Source organism: Lepus europaeus, chromosome 17 (genome assembly GCF_033115175.1).
Source record: "Lepus europaeus isolate LE1 chromosome 17, mLepTim1.pri, whole genome shotgun sequence".
In the NCBI taxonomy this organism is placed as follows: domain Eukaryota; kingdom Metazoa; phylum Chordata; class Mammalia; order Lagomorpha; family Leporidae; genus Lepus; species Lepus europaeus.
In genome coordinates this window covers 77,206,595-77,227,111 of record NC_084843.1, presented here as the reverse complement: position 1 = coordinate 77,227,111, position 20,517 = coordinate 77,206,595, and the positions used below count along the sequence as shown (strand labels likewise).

Genomic DNA, 20,517 nt, shown 5'->3' with positions numbered 1-20,517 from the left:
CCGCAAAACGGAAGTGTGGCGCTTAGCGGGAGCCGGCGCCCGGAAGGTCAGCGTGTGAAGGAGGCAGTGGCATCGTGGGGCTCCCTGCTGTGACTGAGGAGCCACTGCCGAGCCGGGGGCTGCCGGCCGGAGCCAGCGGCGGGAAGCACACGAGAGGTTGGCAGCGACAACATGGAGGGCGGCGGAGGAAGCGGCAACAAAACCACAGGGGGCTTGGCTGGCTTTTTCGGAGCCGGCGGAGCAGGTTACTCGCACGCAGACCTGGCCGGCGTCCCGCGTGAGTATCGGGTCCTGAGTCCACGCCGCGCGCCCTGCTGTTTTTTTTTTTTTAATTAATTTATTTTTGGGTGGTCTGCCCAGGCTTCACTGTTAGCAGTTGGCTTGGTGCACCTGCAGGCCGCCCTTTTCAAAATGGCCCGAGCTTTTAGGACCGCGCGCTCTGCATCACGGAGCTGGGCTCTGAGAGGGACACGTGTTTTTTTTTTTTGTCTATATCCGGGCCTCGCGTTCCTTTAGTGCCATCCATCACGGTCCCGAGGGTTGGCCCCGGGTACAGAGGAGCACCGGGCTCTGGGAGTCACCGTGTCAGGCTGGGAAGCCCCGAAGTTCGCTTTTACTCACTTAAATTCTGAATCGTAAAGCGATTACACGTAAAAAATTCAGAAATAAGAGAGGAGCTGGGGAGTCAGCTCGGAGGCTGTCTTGGAGGAGCCGGGAAGTGGGCTGAACCTGACTGGTGCTTTGTAAACGTGGGGTGGGTGGGGGAGCCGGGAGAGAATTAGGGGACGGGGGATAATGTGACATCTAAGATGCGGAGGCGCGAACGCCCTGCGCGTGGCTGGCCTCGACCCGATCCTTGGGACCTCGGCTCGTACTATTTCTGTAAGTCCGTCACCACCGATGCCGAGAATACAGCTCCTTCCTAAACCCCGGGCCCTGGCAGAGCGTCCTGAGGTTGACTGGAGGTGAATTAGGCGCCTGAGGATGCACTCCTTTGGAAGAAGTGGGACATGGGACAGGGCGGCGCCGACTTTGCTGGGCGCAGGGCTTGGCGGCGGCTTCAACAGAAAGAGGACTGCCCTCTCTGCCGACGCTTGCATGAGTTAAAATCCTGCAGGTCGTGCTCATCCGGGCAAGGGAATAGGTGTAGAACAGGATTGTGGGACGGTACCGCTCGAGAAAGCAGCAGCCTAAGAGCTTGCAAAAGAGGTAACATTCTGGGGTCTTTAAAGATAATGAAGTTTCTAAAAGGAGAGAAGGGAGGAAGGGGGAAAAAGCAGAAAACACCTTCCAGAAGCAGTAACTTGGAGCAGCCCCTGTCTGGTCTGTTGAGGAGCTGTTTTCTTTGTTTTTTCATTTCATTTTATTTTGTTTTCTTTTTCTTTCTTGGACTAAACAGGAAAGAGGAAGAGGGGTGGGAGAGTGGGTAGGAAGGTGGGTACAGTGGGAAGAATTACTGTGTTCCAGATGTTGTATTGTGAGATACATACAAATAAAAAAAGAAAAAAGCAACAGGAGATCACTCCCCTGACAGTAATAGTGGGGCCTAGAAGGGAAGTGCCCAAAACACAGCGTCTTGGAGTGTGCGAGCAGCTGTTTGGCCAGCGGGGTAGAAAGTGATGAGGACCAGGTAGCCCTGTTTGGATTGATGACAGGGGAGCCCCAAGGCTGCTTTCCCTTTGAGGAAGTTCCTCTAGTAGCCATGCAGAGAGTGAATTGAAGGAGTGAGGGGGAAGGGACAGGAAGGTTGTTTCTGAGAGATTCGATGGTTGGACTAGGATGTTAAATAACAAAATTCAAATTAGATACTGAAAACGGAAATAATAGGACTTTCAGATTAATGATGAGAGTAGTGGGTAATGAACAGCCATCCGAGACAGAGAGGATCCAAAGCTTCAATTTAAAATTTGGTAAAGTTGACTTTTCTTGATAGATTTTTTTTTTTTTTTTTTTTTTTTTTTGCTTGCCTGTTGTCAAAGTTGGTGGAATTCAAGTCTGCATCAAGTTTGCATTTGCTTTGGAACTAACTCATTCCTGTAGTCGTGGCCCGAGAATTCTATGCCTTGCCACACTAAGTCATTAAGCCCCGAGTGAGTGACTTGAAGTATTTATACACATATCGCACAGAAACCAAACCCAGCCACTTTTTCACGTGGAATTGAGTGCTCTTTAGTCAAGCTTTCTTGTTAGTAAGTTGAGAAAAATAATGTCTTTGTAATTGGTCTGTGCCATGTTTCCCTGCTAATTTGTTGATTTGATCTGTCTTATTGCCAGTATCTTACTGGTTTGAGATCTTAAGCCACCAGGCCAAGACTTCCTATGGGATTAGGGGCCCAAGGACCCAAACTGATAGAACAAAATCAAATGGAAACATTTTCCAGTTTCAGTGAGCTTGTAAATCAAAATAGCAAAATATATTATAATCAGGAGCTGAATTAACTCAAAATAATGTTAGAGAATTTTGTTGCAATGTGACATTTTGTTTTCTCTCTAGTAACTGGAATGAATCCTCTGTCTCCTTATTTAAATGTGGATCCACGGTATCTTGTGCAGGTAAGGTTAACATTTTACTAGATTGGTACCTTATCTTACCATGTAAAAAAAGCCAAATACTTCAACTATCATTTATACAAAATCTCTAGTCTCCAGGCACCGTTTTTTTTTTTTTTTTTCTCATAAGCCCTATGACCTTGGTTTGCATTTCTCCCTGAAACCAGTTAACTCCCTTCAAAAGTTCACTTTTCAAAACCAACAAGAAAATAATTACAAGCACACAATTAAAAGTATGGGAGTAGATAGTTGGGAGATTTGTGTGTAAAGCTCAGTTTGCAGTTCCAGGGTGCTGTGCTAGACATCAGAGCTATGATGCTTAGCGTGGTGGTTGGAGGCCTCGGGAAAGCAGCATTGAGTAACATCTGAAAACCAGTCAACACACTGTGTCCTCAGGAAAGAATACCGGACATAAAGCTCATGGTTTTCTCAACAGCTGCAGAAAGTACGATAATGATAGCCAGCCGCCTTCATGATTGAAGACATACTCAAACTAGAACTAGAAGGGATTTCTTCAGCTTACTAAATGGCATCTACAGAATATCCAAAGCTATGCACAGAATAGAGAGATCGAATACAGTCCTCCTGGGTTTACAAGTATGTCTACTCTCCTCACTTCTATTTAACAGTGTCTAGCCAGCGCAGTTAGCAAGAGAATGAAATGGCATCCAGACTAAAAAGGAAGAAATGAAACTGCAAATTACATGAATTTGTCTGTAGACAATCACAGAAAACCACATACACAAAAGTGTTAGAACCAGTAAATGAACTCATAAATCAGATAAATTTCTATGCAGTAGCAATGAAAACTGCAAAAATTCAGTTATAAAAACAATTCCATTACCAAAAGCATCAAAAAGATTAAAATGCTTAGAAATAAACTTAACAGAAGTACAAAAATTATCCTCTGTAGTTTAAAACCCACAAAACATTGAAAAAAAAAAAACCAAAAATTAAATAAATGGAAAGCCATCCTTGTTCTTAGAAAATTTAATATAGTTAAAAATACTGTCCAAATTGTTCTAAAAATTCAGTATAGTGACAAAAAACCCAGTTGGCTTTTGCAGAAATTAATAAACTGTCCCTAAAATTTATATGGAAAGTTAGGGGACACAGAGTAGCCCAACAATCTTCAACAACAAACAATTTGGAGGACTTAAACTTCGCAGTTCCAAGATTTACTACAAAGCTACGGTGATCAAAAAGTTGTGGTGCTGGCATAAGTATATATCTATAGATCAATTAAATTCAACCCAGAAAAATAAACTAGCATTCTTTACAGTCACTAGTTTTCAACAAGGGTACCAAGACAATTAAGTAGGAAAAAAAATACTCTTTTCAACAATTGATGCTGGGGTGACTTGAATTCATATTCCAAAGAATGATGAGATGGACAGCAGTTGATGCCAATTGGATGTCTGAATCCCATGTCAGAGTATCTGGGTTCAAGTCCTGCCACTGCTTCCAATTCCAGTTTCTTAGATTTCCGGAAGCATGACTGGTGGAAAGAAATATTGATCAGTTTGATCTAAATTTCTGTGCTTTATATAATACCATCAAGGAAGGGAAAAGACAGCTTACACACTGGGAGAAAATACTTGTAAATCACTTACCTGGGCTGGTGCCGTGGCTCAACAGGCTAATCCTCCGCCTAGCGGTGCCGGCACACCGGGTTCTGTCCCGGTTGCCCCTCTTCCAGGCCAGCTCTCTGCTATGGCCCGGGAAGGCAGTGGAGGATGGCCCAAGTGCTTGGGCCCTGCACCCCATGGGAGACCAGGATAAGTACCTGGCTCCTGGCTTCAGATCAGCACGGTGCGCCGGCCGCAGTGCGGCAGCCATTGGAGGATGAACCAACAGAAAAGGAAGACCTTTCTCTCTGTTTCTCTCTCACTGTCCACTCTGCCTGTCAAAAAAAAAAAAAAAAAATCACTTACCTGATAAAGGATTTAAATCTAAAATAATATTTGAAAACCCAGTTATAAAATGGGGATGGATCTCAGTATGGTTCTCCATGAGAGTCAGTTTCCAATAGTCGCATGAAGGCTCTCTGATGGCATTAATTTGAGAAACACAGATCACAAAATCACAATGAGAAACCACTTCCTATCCACTAGAATGACTGCAGTCAGACAACAAACAAGTATTTGTGAGGCTGTGGAGAACTGGGCCTTCTTTATATACAGCGAGTGGGAATGTAAAGTGATATGACTGCTTTGGAAATAGTCTGACAGCTTCTCAAAATATTAAAAATAGAGTTACCTTGTGACCTGGCACTTCCCTCTTAGGTAAGAGTGTATGCCTAAAAGGATTGAAAGCATGTTCAGGGACAAGTGGCACATGAATATTCATAGTAGCATTATTCATAATAGCCAAGAAGTGGAAACAAACCAGATGTCTACCAACTAATGAGTGGGTAAGCTAAATGTGTTAATACTGAAACAATGGAATATTTTGCAGTAAAAAAGAATGAATTACTGATCCATGGTTCGGCATGGATGAACCTTGAAAACTTGGTTAAATGAAAGAGGCCAGTCACAAACAAGCACATATTGCTTGATTCTATTTATATGAAATGTAGGCAGATACATTGACAAAAAGTAGAGCAGGCACTATGGAGGTTTGGTTGTAGGGATGACTGGAAAATTATGGGGATGGAGTTCTTTAGGTGATGCTCTAAAACTGATTGTACTTCGTTGCACAATTCTGAAGATTCTGAAAACCATTGAATTGTTTACTTTAAATAGGTGGATTACATGGTATATAAGCTGCATATAGTAATGGGGTTTTTGTGATGGCTTCTGTGTTTCTTGTTAGGGTTAAGTGTTCAGGTGGAAGCAAGTTGATGGTTAGGACCTTGCCAGTTAAAACTTGTGTTGTTTTTAAGGGAGTTGTTATCTTCTAACCCAGGGTGCATTGATTTTTTACTCTAAAAGAACCCCTGTATCAGTTGTTTGCCCCTAATTTTAAAATAAATTACATTGTTTTGATTAAATGTTGGATCTGATGTTGAAGACTGTGCTAGACTCCAGATACAGGTACAGTGCCATTGTGGCTGCACATTGCTAGCGTGGGTCTTGTTAAGCTCAGACATGAAGACTTTGTATCTAAAAAAATTGTGATTTCTTCATCACAAACAGTTATACTGCTATCTTCTATTAGAATTAGAGAAGGATTTCAGAATTGAAAAACCTGTTTTCTAAACCTCATTGTCTCATTATTATAAATAACCAAGGAAAACATAAATTTAAAGACAATACCTTAATAATTCATACTGTAGAGCCTTTTTCTTAATCTTGAATAGTTCACATCAGCTCATAATATGGTGGTTTATTTGTGCCACAGCTTCTGTCTGGGCACTCTTTGTGATTTCTCTTGCTGGTGCTTTTTATTGTCACTGCTCCATCCTCACTGAAATGTTTTTGTAAAAAAAGCTGAAGCAGTAAATTTTTCTCCTGTTAGTCCAGATGATTATCGGGTATAGAAACAATGTAAATATTTCCAACATTGACCGGGTCCACTGCATGTGATCTCAGCCTTCTGTTTCCTCGTGTCCACTGCCGCGCATTCTTGAACTTGTTGCTCTTCTGTATTAGCAAACGCTGGCACTTAGGGTATTTAGTGACATGGGTTCCCTAGAGTGTCAGCAGTCCAAGTTTAATGAGAACTTTCCCACATGTCTTCCCTAGATTCAGTACTGTGAGGTCAGCCTTGTTTGTGTGGGATTTGCTTCAGCTCTTGTGACTTCTCATTGTGGTCGACACTACCTTTTTTTTTTTTTTTTTGACAGGCAGAGTTAGACAGTGAGAGAGAGAGAGAGACAGAGAGAAAGGTCTTCCTTCCATTGGTTCACCCTCCCCAAATGGCTGTCACAGCTGGCGCGCTGCGCTGATCTGAAGCCAGGAGCCAGGTGCTTCCTCCTGGTCTCCCATGCGGGTGCAGGGCCCAGGCACTTGGGCCATCCTCCACTGCCTTCCCGGACCATAGCAGAGAGCTGGACTGGAAGAGGAGCAGCTGGGACAGAATCCGGTGCCCCAACTGGGACTAGCCAGGGGTGCTGGCGCCACAGGCAGAGGATTAGCCAAGTGAGCCGCAGGGCCGGCAACACTAGCTTAACACTAGCACTTACTCTTGCTGGATGACAGTCATTACAGCCATTTTAAAAAAAAATTTTCTGTGTTTACTCCGTGGTGTGTTTCTGGGTTGAAGGATAATTATTTACCTTATGTGATTAAATATAACATTTCTAAAAATCTCAAACAAGAACATTTGGTACGACAGTGAAGAAGGACACTGCTGGCAGTAACCGCATCCCGTGTCGGAGTGCCTGGGTTTGCGTGTCAGCTCTGCTTCTGGGTCCAGCTTCCTGCTGGTGTGCACTCTGAAATGCAGCGTTTAATGGTTCAGTACTTGGATCCTTGCCACCTTGTGGGAGACCCGGATTGAGTTCTGGGCTCCCAACTGGCCTGGTTCAGCACCAGTTGTGAGGATTTGGAAAACGAACCAGCAGATAGGAGCTCCCCCCCCCCATGTGTGTGTGTGTGTCTGTCTGCTTTAAAAGTCAAAAATCCCCCCAAATTGATAATATGATGTACAGTGTATCATAACAAGGAACCTACCCAGCTTACTTATTGACACCCAACAGATCATTTTTGTGTGATAAAACTAGATATGCTTGTTTATTTATTTTTAAATATTTTATTTTTATTTATTTGAGAGGAAGATTTACAGACAGTGAGGGGGAGAAAGGTCTTCCATCCGCTGGTTCACCCCCCAAATGGCTGCAACAGCTGGAGCAAGCCGATCTGAAGCCAGGAACCAGGAGTGTCTTCTGGGTCTTCCACACGGGTGCAGGGGCCCAAGTGCTCAGGCCATCTTCTGTTTCCCCAGGCCATAGAGAGCTGGATTGAAGTACAGCAACTGAAACTAGAACTGGTGCCTGTATGGGATGCGGGCACTGTAGGTGGAGGATTAACCTACTGCGCCACAGCGCCGGCCCCAGTATGCTTATTTATTGTGTGGGTTTGGTGAGGATGTGTGCACGTGCTTAAAATCAGAAATCAGCATCAGGAATGCGTTTACCAAAGGTCAGTGTTTCTTGTTAGTGGTCTCTACTATGTTAATTGTGGCACTTTTGTTGGCCATTTTTGCATAAAAAGCTTGGCAAAGAGTTGAATGTGATCTTCAAGGTCAGTCATTTTGTTGTGCTCAGCAGGGTTTTAGATGACCTTCCAGGGACTTCTGCCAAGTTTTTGTGTGCATTTACTGGAAAGAGGGCCTGCTGTTTTCCAGGATAACCAAACTCTGACATGTCTTCAGACTCTGAAGAATTGTTAAGGGAGTAGTTGAGTTTTAATGGTCTTAGCTCATTTTTATGATCATGTGGTCGTAAACACAGCAAGATTGTGCTCACTGTGAAAAGTGAAAGTTACTGTCTCCTTCCAGATGGGTAGTCAGCCAGCTGCTTCTCCTGGTTTTCAGTCTACCATCTTCTAGAACTGTCCTTTTTAAACTGCTTAACGCTGTTGCTTTAAATGTTTCGCTTAGTAAGGCAGATGACAGCCACATTTACATTAGGAAGGAAACACAATGATTTATTCTTTTCTTTTCAAAAAGTTTGAGAGGAGTTCTTCCATCCACTGATTTACTTGCTAAAAGCCAACAGCTGGGGCTAAACCATGCCAGCATCAGGAGCCCAGAACTCAGTCTAGGTCTCTCACGTGAGCGGCAAAAACCCTGGCAGCGTGGAGCCATGGCCCGCTGCCTCTCAGGGTGCACATTAGCAGGCGCGAGGTCGAGACTCAGACCCAGGCGTTCTGATGTGGAGTGAAGGATTCCCGAGTGGTGTCTGCACCGTTGGGCCCCTCAGCCTGCAAACAATTCTACAGGAGACTCTCGTGAGAACTGAGCGTGTGTTGTGCTATTTCATTTCACTTTAAGTATTGCTCTAATTGCAGAAAGGTTTTTGTTTGACTACATATAGTTGAGTTTGAACTAATTTAAAGTTTTTGCTTTTTGCAAAAAACTGCTTTGCAAAGTTTATAACGCAGGTCTTGAGGGGGCACTCAGCTTGGTTCCTGTTATTACTTTTGCAGGATACAGATGAGTTTATTTTACCAACGGGAGCTAATAAAACCCGGGGCAGATTCGAACTGGCCTTCTTTACCATTGGAGGCTGTTGCATGACAGGTGAGTGTAATAATTTTTCTTTCTTTCTTAATTAATTAATTAATTTGAGAGGCAGAGTTACAGAGAAACAGAGAGAAAGGTCTTCCATCTGCTGGTTCACTCCCTAGATGGTCGCAGTGGCTGGAGCTGGGCTGATCCAGAGCCAGGAGCTTCTTCCAGGTCTCCCACGTGGGTGCAGGGGCCCAAGGACTTGGGCCATCTTCCACTGCTTTTCCAAGCCAAGGAAGAGAGCTGGGTCAGAAGAGCAGCAGCCGGGACTCCAACCAATGCCCATGTGGGATGCTGGTGCTGCAGGCAGAGGCTTAGCTCACTATGGCACAATGCTGGCCCCAATAATTTTTTTCTTAAGTGTCCTCTGTTCAAGTAGTTGATGGAATTTTAAAAAGCAATTAGAATACTAGATTCAGGGTTTTTTTTTGAAAAATTATCTTTTTCTTATTAAAATCTTAAAAAGAGTCAGAAGTGCTGTTTTTAAATATAATGCTGCATCATTTGGCTGAATTATTTATGATTTACTAGGGGCTGCATTTGGGGCAGTGAATGGTCTTCGGCTAGGATTGAAGGAAACCCAGAACATGGCCTGGTCCAAACCAAGAAACGTACAGTAAGTCTTGTACCCATCTGATGTGGTGGTGCCAGGATAGCAGTATCTGCTTTGTTGGTTTGATGGGTATAACCTTGCAAATATATGAGCTTTACAAATGTTTGCAGTGTTTGTTAGGTTTTTTTTTTTTTATTCCCCCCATTTGTAAATCCTAACTGAAATAAAAAGCAAAAAGAAGATCAGATACATGAGTGCAAGTTGGTGTCTCCCAGGCAGCCGCTGCTCCCCTAGCCTGACTTCCCTTGGCCCACAGGACACGCTCGTCAAGTTGCTGATTGCTGATGAGAAATGCGTGGGCCAGGGCCGTAGGAGGGGACATGAGCAGCACGTGAGCGTGACGCTAGGTCTGCCGTCCTTGAGCTCGCTGACTTCACTCCCGGCCTGAGGTGGAGCGCCTCAGAAACTAATGCCATTCCTGGACCCCAGGGGCAGTTGCACAAGGAGAGGGCAGTCTTGGGTGGGGAACTGCACAGTTCATGGGCAAGGGAAAATGCCATTAGAAGGGTTGGCCTAAGAAGTAGAGAGGCCCGAGTCCCGGATGGTAGTGTATCATGCAGTTTTGCATGTTTTTGTACTGCATGTAAGTGGAATTGCATAGCAGGTGTTCTTCGATGGCTCATGGTTCAGTTGCTGGGATTCTGAACTCTTAACTTCGTTACATACTGTTCAGCCAGCAGATGGCAGCAGGTGTACTAGAATTAAACTTGGGAAACCAACAGGCCTGTCAAGTTCTTCATATTCCTGTCACTGTGTGGATTGCTGTACTTAACAATATCAACGCAGAATCTTCAATTTTAGCTTTTTGTATTACGGGGCATTTTAAATATATTCAAGATTAGGCATATATATAGATTCAAAAATATATTCAAAAGTTGGTATAATGAACACATGAATCATAGCCAGTCCTCAACAGCTATCAGCCATTACCAGTTGGGTCCCATTGCCTTCTCACTCCTAATATTTGAAACAAATCTTTAAACATTTAAATATGGATTCGGCAGTAGAAGGTATCCCGGAAAAAATAACCTTCACTTTTTTAAACAATAGTAGTTACATAATTAATTAATCCATTCTCCTTACGTGGGGAGATAGCATTTAATAATGGAAAAAAGGTGGGATTTAGAGCCACGCACACGCAGGCAGCTGCAGAATCCTAGTTTCATTACTTACTGCTTTGTGATCTAGGCTAAGCTTTCTGTACTTTCTGCCTTTAAGAATTGAAAGATGAGAAGTAGGTAAGGACTTCATAAGTACAAGTAAGTTACCAAGTCATACCCCAAGGAGTTTTGCCAGTACAGTGCCACTAGCAGTACAATAATGAAATTGGCTTTAAAACTTATTACAAAGGGGAAAACAGTGTGGTGAACTTACAATATTTATTAGTGAGTAAGTAACATAGTTAATAATCTTTTAGAAGTAGTTCCACATTTATTAGGGTAGAACATTAATTAAATGAGTAGTTTTACTTCCGTAATTTCCAGCAGTAGTCAGCTGTCCGGACAGATCCGTTCCTGTGACGGTGTTACACTGCTGGGAGAGCAATGTCTTGCCTTCTTCATCCAGTTGCCTCCCTCGCCGTTCTGGTGGCGGGTGGCACTGGTGCGGGGCAGAACTGTGCTTCCTTGAGAGTGTGCTAAGCATTTGGTTTTTTGGCTGCTTAGTTCTAGTTTGGGAGCAGACACAGAATGCTTCTCTATGTATTCTACTGAGACAGCTCTTTGCTTTTCTTTAATTCTACTTTGTCATTCCTTAATACTAATTAGTATTCTAAGTATATACTCCTCTCCCAAAAAGAGAGGGTAGTTTGTCATAATTACAGTGATATTTTTTACAGAAGTCAGTTTCTATATGCTTCTTTATGAAATCTGTTCCAGGCGGTTCCATGAAGCTTTGCATATTTGGTATGTGTTTTATATATTTAATGAAAGAGTTTTCCTCAGTGATTGCTCACACTGTTGAATGTTTTACCCTAACTTCATTGGAATATAGCCATCATAAAGGTGACATCTGAGAAGGTATTAAAAAACAACTTAAATTTAGAAAACTTTGAGACTTAAGTTACTGGCATTTGGAATAGCTCCTGTTACAGTTTTGGAAGATTAGTAAGAAATAATGATTCTCAATGCAGATTCTTTCTCCTTGTTCTCCCCTGGTAGGATTTTGAATATGGTGACTAGGCAAGGTGCACTTTGGGCTAATACTCTAGGATCTCTGGGTAAGTAGAGCTCTCCTTTGATAATAAATTGTTAATGTAAAGAAAGAATGTGCAAGTATCATGAACAGTTTGATCAACCAGAATTCTGGTCTTAGCATATGAAACGACTGTTTAGATCTACTGTGGTGAACAGTGTAGATCCAACTTAGGGAAAGACCATGAACTATAACACAAAAACTCAGATGCTGAGACCTTTCTAGATATCATTTTGAATGTTTTAAATCTTTAAAAATCCTGTATACTTTCCTGTCCAAGCGGGATACCGCATAAAATCATGTGTTCACACTAAATGTAATCCAGGTATTTAGGTACAAGGCAAAGGGCTTTGTGTGTGAGGAAGGGTGCAAAGTCCTGTCATGGGGCCTGAGAGATTAACCCAGCCTTCCTACTATGTTTTCTTAATAGCCTGTTCAGTCTGTTCCCTGAGTAGATTCTGAGGCCCTAATGGGTTCTTTGTAGATAATAGAAACATTTGCAGTTGTAGGCAAGGGGTAGTGTGTAGTGATGCCTAGTCAGAACTAGATGCCTGTCACACCATATTGCGTGTGAGTGATTGGCTCTCCTGATTATAATGACTTACAATAGACCTACTTGGGGCACTTACGCCCTGACAGTCAAGGTTTTCATAATGTATTAATGTGGTTGAAAGTCCAAATACCTTTTAATTGTGGTAGATTAAGTAAGGCAGAGTGTAGATAATTTAAAGATAGGAAAAGCCTCTGTTGTGACTGTGTAAGACCCCTGCCGGTCGTGGGGTATGGAAACTGTATGTTTCACACCCTGAAATCAGATTGGAGTATTAGATCTTCAGTGGCTACTTCATATGCACCTGCATTCCTCTGACCCCCTTCACATATCACCCCACTCTGTGGTTTTAATTACTTGTACACCTAGAGTAGCCAGGGAATTTTTCCATCTTGGCACTGCGGAGTCCCTCATTCCAGGAACTTGTCCCATCCTCTGCATAGTGGTATGGCTCATTGCACCCCTGTTCCCTTGTAATGTGACCGGGCCCAGTGTTCTGTTCGTGTTCAGTTTCAGGTAAGTTTGAGTGTGAAGATGATCGTCTGTAGCAGTATAAAAATACCACCACAGAGGCTGAGCTTGAGGAAGTGTTGGAAGGGTCTCGTGTAGCTAGAGTTTTGGGAAAGGGTAAGAAGGCTTAATATGTTCATGTCTGGGAAGAACCTGCGAAGGCATGGAGGGAGGGTGATTCGGGGACTGATCTTTAAAGCTAAATGGTGCTTGTGTTATGGTTTTTATACACATGGGAATCAAACCCCACATTTTTTAAAATTGTGTTTTTTCTTACAATAGAAAGGGAGTGTGTGAAATCCGAAGTAGAGCTGTTATGGGTGACATACGAGTGAAAATTTAAAATATCCTTGGGATTCCCCAGTGGTGCTTCCAGAAATAGCTTCTAGTTTTGAATCTTTCCAGGCATCCCTGCTACTCAGAGTCATGCTCCAGCGCACGTGTGCTTGAGCGTGTGACGGTGAATACAGCTCGCCCTGTGTTTGCTGAAGTGACTCCATAGTCTGACACTGTGTGGGAAGTCCCTTTCTGGATCAGTGCAGCTGGTGTCAGTGCTCTTGATGGCCATTTTATTTGTTGTTAGAAGCCGTGTTTCTACTTTTGGATAGATGTACTTAAGTGTAGTGGCCATACAGACCTTTTAATTACATTTGCATCACTACGCTCTTCCATTTATTTTCCCTTTAGCTTTGCTCTATAGTGCATTTGGTGTCGTCATTGAGAAAACTCGCGGGGCAGAAGATGACCTGAACACAGTAGCAGCCGGAACCATGACGGGCGTGTTGTATAAATGCACAGGTACTATTGATTGAGAGCTATCTTACTCCGCTTGAAGTGTGCTTTTATCTATGCTGTAAGTTCAAAAGCGTGAAATGTATTGACATTGTTATGCAACCAGTTCCCAGAACGTTCTCATCTTACAAAACAGATACTCTGTATCCGTGAAACAGCAACTCCCCATTAACCGCCTGCCCCCAGCTCCTGGCCATCTTGTACTTTCTGTGTGATTAGTACTGTGCCACTAAAGAGCTGTGTGAGCAAGTAGCAGTAACTTCTCTGAATTTCAGTGCAATAAATAATAATAATAAAGACTGAAAAATCAAGAATAGTAATAGTTACTTAGACACATGAAGATAAAGATCAAAAGAATTAGGCACAGGTATGTGGCCGAGTGGTTAAGACACCTACATCCAGCATCAGAGTATCTGAGTCCTATTCCTGGCTCTGCTCCTGACTCCAGCTTCCTGTAATGCAGACTCTCAGGCAGTCGTGAGGGCTTCCTGCCACCCACACAGACCTGGGCTGAGCACAGAGCCTGTTCCCTTTCTCATGGTACCCAGTTGCCCCCAGGGAAATTTCGAGAAAAGGGAACGGTGGGAACGGTAAGCTAGGCTTTGAGAATAGGCTGCATTTCAAATTACGGGAGGGGAAAGTCCAGAAAAAGAGTTTAGGCTTCAGGCGTGGAAAGCCAGGGTGAGAAATTCAGATTTGGACCAGAAGGCTGCGTGTGTCTCATCATCAGAGGTTTTTGGACAGGGAGTGTTAGAATCATATATGAGGAAGATTAACGTAGAAATAGTAGGTGGATAAAATGAACTAGTGGCAGAAATCTGAAGGAGGTTTATTTTGGTTTCCCAGCTTTGCATAGTCATGGGGTGGTCTCCAGTGAGCTGAGCACTTCTCCTCTGGCCCACATAGTCGGATTAAATTCCCCCCTTCTTGGCACCATCCAATGTATGACCTTGAGATTTGATCATCTGAATAAGTTTGGGAGCCACATCCTATTCAAACCGTAGCATAGCCTAAAGTCAGATGGTCAAACAAAAATAGTACTGGGGCTGGCACTGTGGCGCAGTGGATAAAGCCACCGCCTGCAGGGCCGGCATCCTGTATGGGCGCTAGTTCGAGTCCTGGCTACTCCACTTCAGATCTAGCTCTCTGCTATGGGCTATGGCCTGGGAAAGCAGTAGAAGATGGTTCAAGTCCTTGGGCCCCTGCACCCACTTGGGAGACCCAGAGGAAGCTCCTGGATCCTGGCTCCTGATCGGCACAGCTCCGGCTGTTGCAGCCATCTGGGGAGTGAACCAGCAGATGGAAGACCTCTCTCTCTCTCTCTCTCTCTCTCTCTGCACCTCTGCCTCTGCTTCTGCCTCTCTGTAACTCTGCCTGCAAATAAGTAAATCTTTAAAAGAAAAAATAGAAAAATCATACTAGAGAAGTAAGGGACTTTTGTGATGAGGGCTTCGGCTTGGGTGACGGTGGCAAGCTTCACAGCTGGTGAAGGGGGGCTGCTGAGGGAGAGGTGGAGGTGGACGTGCATTGGGTCCCCAGAAGCCTGTTTCCTGCTCCATTATTTTCCTGTGTTGCTGTGGAGAAGCCGTGTGCATGGCTCTGAAGGCACAGCTCGCTGGCTGGGCTTCCTCGCCGCTCCTTGTCCACCCCTTCATGCAGTCCCGTCCAGGCAGGGCTGAGCTCAGTAGCGAGGTCAGTTTAATTCCCCACGGTACTGTGCCCTTGAGGACTGTTTTCTGTCGCCAGTAGCTGGTCATTCGGGCTTGCCTGTCTGTGGGCGAGAGGAGTCTTTATCCCACACTCCTGTGAGGGTTTTACTGTCGTTCGGGCTGGCCCTGCCAAGGCAGCTGCAGGTGGGTATCAGTCCAGTAAGTCTGGAGCAGGCTCACGTTTAAGTTGGTATTCTGTGTGGCCCACGGATGGTATGGTAAACATCCCGTGGCCCTTGGCAGAGCAGAGGCTCCCCACCCCATTTCAGAGGGCCACACCCGCAGCTGACGTTCCCTGGTGTGGAGTCTTCTAAGCAGAAGGTCAGAGTTCTGCTGCACGTTGTGATAAGCCCTTTGAGGCCCAGACGTGACTGGAAATGCGAAGTCTGGAAAGCCCGATGCCCCGCGTGGCCTGCCGGGCTGTGTGTGATTGTCTCGGCCATCACTGGCTCCAGATCCTATCACTCTTCCTTGTGCCTTTAACGCCTGCTCTTGGGCCTTTGTTCTTGGGTTATCTGCTGAGAATGCTCCGTCCAGACATGCAGCTCAGCTGCGTCACCCTCTGAAGCCTCTCGGGAACTGCTTTGCACCTGTGCCTTGGTTCGCTCTGGCGTAAGATTCCTTGCTGAGAGGACTTACATATTTAGAATGTTAGGAATGATGCCAAATCGTCTTTCCAAGTACTTGCTTACAGTGGCTAGTGTTAAGCATCAGCTACCTTTGCTTCTTCTTTTTTTTTTTTTTTTAGTAAAGATTTATTTATTTATTTAAAAGTCAGAGTTAGAGAAGGAGAGGCAGAGAGTCTTTCATCCACTGGTTCACTCACCAGATGGCTGCAATAGCCGGAGCTGCGCTGATCTGAAGCCAGGAGCCAGGAGCTTCTTCTGGGTCTCCCACGCAGGTGCAGGGACCCAAGGACCTTGGCCATCTTCCACTGCTTTCCCAGTCCAAAGCAGAGAGCTGGACTGGAAGTGGAGCAGCTGGGTCTCAAACTGGCGCCCATATGGGATGCTGGCACCACAGGTGGCTTTACCTGTTACGCCACAGCACCATCCTCACCTTTGCATTTTTTATACCTGTTGGTGAAAGATATCACCTTAATATTTGTTTCACTCTGCTTTTCCCTGGTTGCATGTGAGATTGAAGAGTTGTTTAGTAGTCATTTTCTTTCTTCCTTGAAGTGCTTTGTCATATCCATTCTCTGTTTTTTCTTGGGTTGTCAGTTTTCAGCTAACTGGGTTTTTTTTATATGTTGGGGCATTCTTTCCCTTTACCTATTGTATATGTCACATGGATTCTTAGTTACTGGAAAAGTGTTGATGCCAGTGGTAGGAAAAACAAAGTTATCATGAGATTCCTTTGGGGATGTGAAAATTTGCTTTGGAAGATGCAACATGTTGATAGCAGCATCATTCACATTAGCCAGAAGCTGGCGTCAGCTCCGGTGTCCATTGATGGATGAGTGGATACGCAAAACACAGTGTTCACGTCAGACTAGGATATTTCCTGGCCTTAGGAAGGAAGTTCTGATACCTGCTCCTGCACAGGTGGACCTTGGGGACCTCGCGTGGCGTGGAATGAGCCAGTCTCAAAAGGACAAGTATGGCGTGATTCTGCATTTATGCAGTACTTAGAATAGCCAGAGTCATGCAGTGCAGAGTAGTATGGTGTGGGCCAAGAGCTGTTATGGACACACAGTGACTCAGTTTTGCAGGATGGACAGGCTTGTCTGGAGGTGAATGTTGGTCACAGTAGCAGTGCAGATGTACCTACTGCCTCTGAACCGAACGTGTGAAAATGGTTAGTCGGGCAAGTTTTGTGTTACATGCATCATACCACAATTTGAAGAAGCATTTAAACAACGTGGAACAGTTCAAGGGTCCCTTCAAGAACGGCATTTGTAGGTAGATAAGTCTGTCCCGAATCGGGGCACCAGCTCCTACTGGCAGCTGCCTGCCCAGTCACACTGTCTGAAGGCTAAGAATGTGTTTGATGTTTTTTAATAGGTAAAGTTAAGATGCTTACCTAAGTACCTGCAAATAGTCTTTGACCCTTAAAGCCTAACGCACTTGGTCTCTGTCCCTTTTAACAAAGACTTGCTGATCTCTGCTCTGATGTAATTGTCGTTTGAATAAGGTAGCTGAGCTCTGCGTCCCCAGTCAAGGTACTGGAACTGTCCAGGCCTTGTTTCCCGTGCTTGGAGGAGCTGAGTCTGCGCTCTGCAGGGTTGTGGAAGGATGCAGCAGATAGGAGCGAAAGCCGCTCATGCAGCCAGGCTTGTTTGCTTTGGAGAGTGACTGTTGGGCCTGTGTGCTTGCTCTGTGTTCAGAGCACTAGATTTGCTGAATAATTTCCTGTGCTGCGCCTAGCTGGGCAAAAGTTGTTTGATTATAGAAAGCCTAAGACTAGGCCCTTAAACTTTGTAACCAGCGGACAAGTTGGGAAACCCTGGAATTAGTGGAACAAGATAAAATGTGGCTGGTTGGTGATGAAAGGCTGGCCTTGAGTCAGGAGTAGCAATTCGAGTGAAGACCACCTGTGTTCTGTGTCTTCAGGCAGTAACTTTTCTCTGAGCTTGAAAGAAGGAATTTCAGTGATTTAAACTAAGTTAAAAGTTATTTGGTCTGAAAATAGAAGGCTTCCTGAGACATTGTATTAATTTATAAAGGACATAGAATATGCCACTGATGTCACAAAGATTAGCCTTTTAGAGCCCATTGTTGCTATGCTTAAAAGAAAATTAAAAGAAATTCCCAGAGAAGCTTATTTCATAGCCAAGAAGTATGAGAGTACTACAGAAGTGTGGGAAATGGAATTAAAGGTAGGTTTATTTAGGAGCAAAAAAAAAATTTTTTTTTGTTTTTTGAGATCCATGCATAGGAGGGATCTTCAAGGAGTTCATAGGAAATGCAAGTTGTGAAAAATCTGTGTGTGGTTTTCAAAAATGTTTTTGCACCAGAATGAATCTCTTTGGTAATCCCACTCTTGGAAGGGCCGTTTCGGTGAGAGCAGTCTTCCTCAAGGGCCAGGTAGAAGCCACGTGCTAAGCAGCGGCTTGTGGGTCTTCAGACCAGCAGGCCGGCCGACTGCCGCCCCGAGGACTGGAGCCTGCTGGGCTGGGCGCAAGTGCCAGGCTGGGCTGTGGCAGCGTCTGTGAACTGAATGGGCTTTCAGCCATCTTCCTCACACACCGGCAGGCCCCTGGCCTTTGTTTCCTGCTGATTCAGGTGGAGTTGAGAGGATTACGTATCTGTTAACTGCCTCATTCAAGTTTAGGTCTCATAATGGAGCCGAAGTAACGTTGTTGCAGGTAATCCTTAGCATTTTTCCTCCTGTTCCTTGGAGCTATTTTCCATTTTAGGAATTTGGTTTATAGTCGCGTTTAAATTAATAAATGGTGTATATTTCCATTTTAGGAATTTGGTTTATTATTCAGCTTTTTATTGCCTTGTCAGAGACACAGTGTAGCCTTTAAGGAGCTGCCTCCCACTTGCTTTGATTAGTGGTTTTTCTGTTTTCACCGTCTGCCGCACAGTGGACAGCTGGTAGAGACGATGTCTGCAGCTTGTTTGGGTCTGCTTGCGAGAGATAAGTGTGGCACTCGCGGTGGACGCGTCAGGGGAACCTAGGCAGCTCAGCTATCGGCAGTCTTCAGACTGGAGAGATTGCTGGAGGGAGTGGCCCGCGCGCTATCAGCGGAAGCCATGTGCTAGGACACTCGTTGCAGAAGTGGTCAGTTTTGAGGTGTTCACTCAGCGGCATCGCCCGGTTTCACAGAACTGACCAGCATGGAGCGCAGAGGCCTCTGCTGAGGGAACCACCGTGCCACGGGCCCACTCGAGCTGTGTGTTCCTGACACGCCTCAGGACACACACCTTGCCGGTGCAGTGTAGGCCGGGGAAGCGTGTGATCCTGCTTGGTGGTGGAACTGCACCAGAATAGCACTTTTTTAGAAGCTCCTTTGGACATCCCCATTCCTGTGGAGTTTCTTAATTTGGTTTCTCTACCATGTGAAGTGTTGGGGCATTTTCTATTCTGAGAAATTTGTAGCTTCCTCTTATTAGACTTGAAGACTATTCGAAAGCAAAAGTATTTTTGTTCATTTTAAGTGAAATGCCCATTGCTCATCTTTTTCCACATAAAAAATTGCTGAGAGCAGTTCAAATTCTTGAACTTTTCAGCTAGTACGGGTTGTGTACCTCCGACACACCAGTGCAGGAATAGGGAGTACAGGGTGGGGAGCACCTAACCCGAGGCCTGAGTGCAGCCATCAGTTATCACTGCTGTTTCTGGAGCCTTCAGAGTCTGCATCTGGAGGGCCTGTCTGGAGTCAGGGCTGTTACAGGGCATCACCTTGTCTACAGCCTTAAATTCATCCACGGCGCTAGTGAGGTTGGCTACATGACTAACAGCAGTGGCTGATTTGTTTGCAACTTTGATAACTTCAGTAGGGGTGAGGTTTGTCCAGAAGTGCTCTAGGGACAATCTGGATTTAGAGAAATAAGCAGTTAATGCTGGTGACCTTAAGCATAAGTTAGGCAGCTAAAAGTTACGAGACTAGGTATTACACGTGGTTGTGAAAATTTAACTCCTAGGCCTAAGTGTTGATTTCTTGTATCTCTTGTAAGCTTTTTATCCCCCTGCGTCTTGCCACCTGGTGGAAGGGCACTGCTTCACCTTCTTTCCTCCTTCTTGCCCAGGTGGTCTCCGAGGGGCAGCACGAGGCGGCCTGGCAGGACTCACTCTCACCGGCCTCTACGCGCTCTACAACAACTGGGAGCACATGAAAGGCTCCCTGCTGCAGCAGTCGCTCTGAGGGCGCCGCCGCCGCCGCCCAGGTCAGCTTAGCAGGAGCTGCTCTGCCTACAGTTTGCTACGGAAATTGGAGACTGATTGGCTCTGACGAAGATTATGGATGGTTGACCAGGACTGGCACTCCTTGCCCTTAGTGAGCTGCAGCCAAAACCCTCGGTGGGCTCACTGAGTAGTGTGGGTCTCTTCTCTGGAGATGTTGCACCAGTTTTCTCTCCGCTCCTGAACGAGAAAGCCACTTATTCCCAGAATTCAGGTCCTTGCTGTAATACCCTGTGTATCACCAAGTGTGTTCACTTCATGATCCAAACGCTAATGATGCCCTGTATTCCAAATAAAGGGTGAAAACAGAGCCAAAGGTCTAACTCCACGTACAGGGGGTGTCTGCACTAGAATGTAAGTTACTCTTGGCCTTTTCTGCCCCAGCCAGGCCAAAACGAGATTTTCCTGTTGGTGTTGATATGAAAGGCTACTGGTGGTATTAAGAGGTAGGGTAAGTTTACAGCAGTTTGGCACAAACTGATACTACACCGCACCGTGTTTCGTGTTAACCATTGAAGTAGTGGACTAGAATACTGTGTCTAGCAATCATGTGTAAGCCTTTATCCTTTATG

General features: G+C 44.9%; 1 protein-coding gene and 1 non-coding gene across 2 annotated transcripts; both read left to right on the top strand.

Moving 5' to 3' along the window:
* Positions 1-49: 49 nt before the first annotated feature.
* On the top strand, positions 50-20,255 carry LOC133776325 (mitochondrial import inner membrane translocase subunit Tim23). The gene is made up of 7 exons (XM_062215174.1): positions 50-277; positions 2,495-2,553; positions 8,643-8,736; positions 9,256-9,340; positions 11,497-11,555; positions 13,278-13,388; positions 19,792-20,255. Exons 1-7 carry the CDS (start codon positions 172-174, stop codon positions 19,905-19,907), a joined length of 630 nt encoding a protein of 209 aa, XP_062071158.1. The 5' UTR covers positions 50-171; the 3' UTR covers positions 19,908-20,255.
* Positions 10,817-11,023, top strand: LOC133776428 (small nucleolar RNA SNORA74). The gene has a single exon (XR_009868376.1). It is a non-coding gene; the product is annotated as a small nucleolar RNA SNORA74 (small nucleolar RNA).
* Positions 20,256-20,517: the final 262 nt, after the last annotated feature.

Bases quoted from the DNA above. Each gene is read 5' to 3' on its own strand.
- LOC133776325 (XM_062215174.1), top strand. From the start codon at position 172: ATGGAGGGCGGCGGAGGAAGCGGCAACAAAACCACAGGGGGCTTGGCT. The intron at 8,737-9,255 runs GTGAGTGTAATA...ATGATTTACTAG, and splicing joins TGGAGGCTGTTGCATGACAG to GGGCTGCATTTGGGGCAGTG. The intron at 9,341-11,496 runs GTAAGTCTTGTA...CTCCCCTGGTAG, and splicing joins TCCAAACCAAGAAACGTACA to GATTTTGAATATGGTGACTA.